Source organism: Cygnus olor, chromosome Z, assembly GCF_009769625.2.
Source record: "Cygnus olor isolate bCygOlo1 chromosome Z, bCygOlo1.pri.v2, whole genome shotgun sequence".
Classification (NCBI taxonomy): Eukaryota; Metazoa; Chordata; class Aves; order Anseriformes; family Anatidae; genus Cygnus; species Cygnus olor.
The window spans coordinates 34952248-34959437 of NC_049198.1; the positions used below are offsets into that span (position 1 = coordinate 34952248).

A 7190-nucleotide genomic window follows, 5' to 3' on the forward strand; every position below is an offset into this window, starting at 1 on the left:
TTCTTGGCATAATTAGAAAACAAAATAAGATTTTTCAGTTGTGAGACATTGCAAAATTTGCATCAAGTGCAGCATAAAATAGGTGAAAAATAGTATAGCATCAGATGCATTTTCAGATGTTGTGGTTAATTTTGTGCCTGCTGCTGCCATTCCAAGTCTTTTTCATGGTGTTCATGTGTGGAGATAGTTTGCTTTCCTTCAAGTCTGAGAAAGTATAATCAGAATGTCAAGTTACTGGCTTTTCTGTCTTAAGATTAAATTTCACCACTGCCAATCTTCTCTGGGACCACAAGAACAACAGTTAAGCATAGTTAAAAATCACATATACCTGCTTATTTTTATGCATATTTTTTTAGCATTGAATCCAAAAAATAAAAATGTTTATAAATGTTAGTAATAACACAGGCTCTTCCTCAAGTTGGAATGAAATACATGTGTTCTCTCACACTGGGTAAGAACTGAAAGAAACTAGCTATCCAGTCAAGCCTACCAAAGTCCACATCATTAATAAGTGAATTGGTGTTTTTGTAGTCCACTTTGTTGATGAAAGCTCTGAGAAAGTCATATCTTTATTGAAGATTAACTTGCACTTTAGTTCATGCTGCGACAATATTTTCTATTGTTGGGAGATGTGTTAATTAGGTTATTCTGTTTATATCTTCTATATCAAATTCCACTACAGTTGTTCTCACACTAGCAAGCAGATTTTGGGTGCGCCGGTAGGTTAAAAGTAAAGACGTGTGTAGACTGTGGCTGTCTCAGGGTGATGTTAAACTCTGCACTCACAGGTGATGGTTTTCATGTTTGAAAAATCCTGTGCTGAGATTCTTAGTGTGCTGTAGTTCCTCTGGTTATTTCTGTAGACTGTTGCTTGTAGAATGCTTTTTAAAAAAAAATAAATAAGTAAATAGTCTATGATTCTGTCACCAATGTTTTCAAACCATTATTTTAATATTTCTGACAATGATACAGTATTTTTTTACATTATGTAAAACATAGATTGAAGACATTTTGTGAACTGGTGAGACAGTGCAAGAAGAGATGTATGTCAAAAAAGGAAGAAAAAATCTTAAGGTTAAACTTAAGTATTTTTGTTAGTAATGCCTACTATGATCTGATTTAGAACGAACAGATTTAAATGTTTCTGAATTTTGTGTGTAATCAGATTGGTAATGGTTGTGTAGTCACAATGGGGGATTTTAAACTACCATTTGCAGTAAGAATTATTAACATTTTTCTTCATTAACCAAGGCTGGTATTCTTTACAAGCCCGCCGAACGTCCTCTGCCAGCACAGTCTATGCAAAGAAGATAGCTTACATCTCTACGCGTGGCAACACATGGCATGGCATACATACCCCTTTGGTCAGCTTAGGTAGGCTGCCCCGGCTGCGTCCCCTTCCCACCTCTTGCCCACCCCAGCCTGCTGACTTTTAGAGGATATTGTAGGGCCACCCTTGGTGCTGCGCCCGCACAGCTCAGCAGTAACCCAAACGCTGGTGTGGCGTCTGGGCTGCTTGAGCTGCACATGCAGGGCAGGGGCTGCTGGGCGGAAAATGAGCTCCATCTCAGCCGGAGGCAGTACAGTGCAGTGAATGTGCAGCCTGTAGTCTGGAGTGCCTCTTCAGTTTCGTCCTAGAGCTTCTCCAGCTGATTTCTGTCCTTGTTCTTCTCAAATTCTCATAAGCAGCGTGATCTTGTAACATGAATTTCTGTGACAGCGTTATTAGTTCCCCTTATAGCTTTATGGTATCTCAATTTAGACTTTCTTTCCATTTGTTTCTTTACTGTATGTCTAGTGTTACTGTATGTTTGCATTCATTTGCTCTGGTCTCTGCAGTGATACACAGTTTTTTAGGGGTGAGCACTTAGGCAAGCATTTAATGTAGGTTAAATTTTATATATTGTTTTTATGTTTATTTATTGTTTTATATCATTGGTTATGGTTGCATTTTAATGAGTGGCTCTACCCTAGTGTTTTAGATCCTCACAGGAGTATGGTTTTGAAGGAGATCTCTCAGCTGTCCCCACTTCCTGTGCTTTTGTTGATACCATAGAAAAGTCCATGAAAGTATTAACTAAATTCCTTTTAGATTAAACAGAACTGCAAAACGTGTTCCAGCTGTTAATTGGCTTCAGTATGCAGGACCAGTCTAAACCTAGTTTAAAATAAATCCCGCACACTTATGTAATGTGAGTGTTGGATATTTGTGTCAACTGTTTCACTTTTTTTTTTTCCAATTGCACTACGATTCTGACTAACATACAGTCTAATAGATAACATAGGCTAAGTACCTAGTTTTATTAACTTTTATTGGTATTCCTCAGCGTTTCTTGGCCTTAATTTTGCCTTCACACATATTTAACATATGCCAGTGCTTTACCTCATCCCACCATTACCAGACTGTTAAAATTTTTTATCAATTTTTGGGCAGGCTCTAGAGTCCTGCCTTTTGGTTATCCTGGAAGTTCTAGCTTTGGTCTGCCATTTTTAGATGATTGGCTGACACTAAACATACCTATTCTTGTAATGAAGTTTTGTGTTTTAAGTAGCTCTTCAGATATCCATCAAAAACTGTTTTCTGGTAAAATCAGTTAAATCAGTATAGGAAATTTTGGGGAAGCTGAGAAATAAGGGATACTTTTATTTTTATACTTCAGCTAAGTTACTCTTCCTTCCTGTCTGATAAATAAAGCTCTTGTGTCATATAGACTAAATGTATTGCAGTGTACTGGCTTCAGATACTTTTAATCTTTCTTTATTTGCTTTTAAGTACCTTTACGTATAACAGTCTATGTTGCCTGTCAAAGAAAGGACAGCTTTAAGGCATTATAAAAAGATACTCAAAATACAGTTTCTGCAATAGTTTTTGCAGAACAAAGTCTTGTGTTACTGGTGGCTGTTGCCTTTTTTCTGTCTACCAAATTTCACAGTATGTATATGGAGTGTATGTATGTATAAAGAATGATTTAAAATCTTTTTCTTTCTGTCCTGTAAACATAAATATTTTTTTTCTCTCATATTGGCGATTAAACTATTTCCTGGTCAAATCTCACATCTTACTAACATCCATGCAAGATATAACCACTCACTTATGTATAGTCAAGAATTCACACCTCTTTTCTGTGAAGATTTATAGTTCTGAGATAAATAGTTTATAACATTTTTTTGTCTTTCTTTTGTATTTTCTACTCAATATTCTCTCTCTCTGTAGTCCTCTGATGTCCATATTACATCTTTTCTCTCTACACCTAATCTTTTGTGTCTTTATTAATGGTAGATCTATTTTACCATGTTGTTCAATTTTGTATGTTCTGGATTGTGCTTACAGCAGTGTGACTAAATGTGGTATTTCTTGTAAACCAGGTGAAAAATGAGCAGAAAATACCAGCATAATCCCATATAAACTTAAAGTATGTATGCAATCCAGAAAACAGTTTTCATGGCAATAAATGAAAAGATACAGAGCCAAACTGAAATCTGGATGTTGTTCTAGTTATCTCTGGACAGTAGATAAAACTATTTATTTTCATACAGATAATTTTAATTTTGAAATTTCCTGATGTTAAATTTCCTGATGTTAATCTCAGTCCTAAAAACTAACACATTGATGTTTGGGAAAAAAAAGAAAAAAAAAAAACAGTAAAAAGATGAATTCTATGAATTTGTTTCTTGCACACTAGCTTTTAGCTAGTTTTATACTTCAAATATGTGTGTTTTGTAATTGTTGTTTTCAAGCTAGAAAGGTTGGAAAAGTTTATGCAAATAGAAAGACATGCTATTTGTCTTGTCCTGACAAATGCTTACTACCAAAAATACCCATTAGCTACATTAGAGGAGGTGGCTGCCAGCTGAAAAATAGGCATCGTATTTTTGATGTTCTCCATTCATCTTACTAGGATGCTACCTTTCAGATACTATAATTATGACCACTTAAGTGCTGCTAGTCATAAAACCAGCAAATTGTCACACCGGTATGATCTGGCTAATGAGCTTATATAGTTATAGCTGGAAGTAACTGTGCCTTGATGTTCCATTCATTTGGAAGGACATTATCTAAAAATGCATGTTTTTGGTAAATTAACTGTTTATTTGCTGTGAAATACTTACTGATTTCCATAAACAATTGGCTAATCTTGAACGTGAATTTTCAGAGGTGATGTAAGCTCTCTTAGCTATATAAGAAAGATTCAGTAGGCACAGAAATTTCAATGTAAAAGTTTAATTTTTAAGACTCAAGAGTCGAAGTATCAATATATCTGGACATAGAATTAATTTCACCTAGGCAACATAATTTCTAATCTGTTTTGGGAATAGAAAAGCAGTAAGTAGCTTGTCCTATGTGGATTTTGAAATCCTTGGGTGTAGAAAATTATAGGAAGAAAGAAAGGAAGGGGCTTTATTGTTTGCAATATCTCCTGCAAAGTGATAGGTAGACAAGTTCCATAACAAAAAGTTGTGATTCTTTTTCTAAAGGCTTTAAATTCTAAGCAATGTAAGCAGATGAAGTAGAGAAAGAAGCATATCATTTAAGTAAATTTAACTAAAGCTGCCAAGACAGTAAAGAGTAACTTTTTTACATTTTTTTAAATGTCTATCAGATAAACATTATCAAGATTCTGAATTTCTAATTTTCATACTTAATTACTTTCTTTCGGGAGGAATGGCAGTAATGGGCCTTCCAAAGAAAACTGTCAGCTGCAGAAGTACATGCCTTGCACAGATTATTTCATGGTAGAATAAATAGTCAGAGGGAAGGTTGTTTATTTGGAGAAACAAGGGTAGTCAAAGGAATGTTTGGACTGCAGCGTTTGAGTAGTAAAGCTATAGAGTCAAGTATTTCCTTCAGAATCTGAACTGTTGTTTGTTGAGCTACAGGTTTATTTTTCAAGCTGACTTGTATTTTTTTAAATAAAAATCTGATTTTGTTTTAAAAGTTCTCAGATCTTTATAATAGAACGGTAAAAGTGGAGAGATGGAATAGCTGTTCCCTTATTCTTGCAGAATAAGTTATTCTTCTCAGCTATATGGCACATGCTGCTAGTTATTACTTAGGTGGAGTTCTAGAAATTCTTAGTGGATATGGAATCTCTTATAAAATAACTGCAGAATATATGTTATATTCTGCTTCCAGTGAGAGAACAGTTGAACAGCCAGGGAACCTTCTAATATCATCTTTGGATTTTATAACTAATGTCCAAAAAATTCCCAGGGATAATTATTTAATCAACTATTTTACACTTACACAAATTGCAGGAGGCATTAGTGGATTCACTGTATTGGTACCCAAGCTATATTTAAAATGTTAGTTAAAAGAATCAACTTATTCTATACCAGACATGGATGTTGTTTTGTATTCTCAGTCCTTTAATGCCATTCCCTGTAATGATCCTTTTTTTTTTTTTTCCCCCAATTCTCAGTAAGTGATTTTTTCCTTTTTTTTTTTTCTCTCGGTATTTTATAGTATTATATAACCTATTAAAAATTAATTTTTAGGTATTCATGTACGTGCATAAATGCCATAAAAAAGCAGTTGAAACATAACTTTCTGACATAAGTTGTGCATGTCTAGAATAACTTGTTTCAAACTTAGTTTCAGCGTTTGTCACAATCACTGTTTTCCAACATACAGAGGTTGCTAGGATTCAGGAAGACAAGAAATGTGAAATAATTGTCAAAAGTGATGGTGATCTTTGCAGCCAAGTTGCTTAAATTATACTTCCTCTTGTCCTGTATTTATATGTCTGCCTTCATTGATGCTATTTTTAATTGTTTTTTTTTTTTTTTCTCTCTTTCCCCCTCTCATAGCTTTATAATGACTTGACTTTATGTTTTGAAACTGTTAAAACAAGTGAAATTCAACTGCAGCAAAGCTGTGCCTCTCTTCAGGAGCAGTTAGTTGGAAAAGATCAGAAGATTTGTCAGTTACAGCAGCAACTTCAGCAGGCTCGTGATGCTTTAAATGTACTACACCAGGATTCTTCTCATGAATTACAGGTGAGACCATTTTTAGAATACTACAAGTTGTTTCTTCTTGTTTTAAATTAATCTTCTGGGCAAGGCAGTTTTAGAGGAAATTGGAGAGTTTTTTTGTTTTAATGAAAAACTGTGCAATTGTGCTGCTGCAGTAGTGTGACTTTCTGCTGTTGCTAATAGAGGGTACTTTGCAATTAATTTCTATCTCTCCTTGAAAATAAACTGAGTAACAGTGTCAGTATTCAATCAGACTCTTATTTATGTGCTCTAACAAAGCTAAAAAAAGACACCAAAAATAAAACCAAAATGATTTTGTTTCTGAAAAAAAAGTGAAGTTTTTGCATTTTCTCTGTAGAAATGTAATATATTGGACTTGGTTTGTTCTGTTTTTCCTGAACGTGAAACTAAACTTTAGATCATAAATCTAAAGAAAGTATTATGGTGGAAAGACAGACTTGTCTAAAAATTGCTAAGCTTTCAGGTACCATTTGGAACTATTATAATAAATCCTTCACTTTCACTAACAGGCTTCCAAGTTCCCAAACGTGCCAGATCTTATGTGTATACCCCTGACATTTTCCAAAGGCCAATTTATGACTTAAACTGAATTTAAAAAGAAATAATGTCACCAGCAGGACTAGGGAAATGATTGTCCCTTTGTACGCAGCACTGATGAGACCACACCTCGAGTCCTGTGTTCAGTTTTGAGCCCCTCGCTATAAGGATATCGAGTTGCTGGAATTCATTCAGAGAAGAACAAAGCCTGTGAAGGGATTAGAAAGCAAGTGTTATGAGGAGCAACTCAGGAAACTGGGGTTGTTTGGTCTGGAGGAGGCTGATTTGTAACTAAAATAAAAATTTTATTTTAGAAAGATTTGCATGAGAAACACTTAAATACATAAAGAAGGTATTTCAAGGCAGACTCCATCCAGTGTTACCATGCAAAAATTCTGTGACTTACTAGTCTTCTAACATCAGTATTTTAGTGTTTTCAGTTTATTAAGCTTACATCACACAGTCTTTAAAATACTGATTTGGATTGGAATACAAGTGGCAAAAAATCGCATGGAGAGAGAAACTCCCATTTCTTTCAGTTGTTTAGAGTTGTTTGTGTGTTGAGTTGTTTAGCTTTTATCCAGCATACTTTGTATTGCAATATGAATGTTTAAAGTCCACATGAGAGGCTTAGTTTTCTATTTCATGTTACTAATGCA

At 34.6% G+C, this 7190-nt stretch overlaps 1 protein-coding gene across 3 annotated transcripts in view; it reads left to right on the forward strand.

Annotated features, from left to right (window-relative positions):
* The window catches only part of CNTLN (centlein), a 207598-nt gene that overhangs the window by 74212 nt on the left and 126196 nt on the right, over window positions 1-7190 (forward strand). For all 3 annotated transcript variants that reach the window (XM_040540984.1, XM_040540985.1, XM_040540986.1), the window contains exon 8: window positions 5809-5997. In XM_040540984.1, the coding sequence (XP_040396918.1) occupies window positions 5809-5997 (189 nt within the window). The remainder of the gene's footprint in view (window positions 1-5808; window positions 5998-7190) is intronic.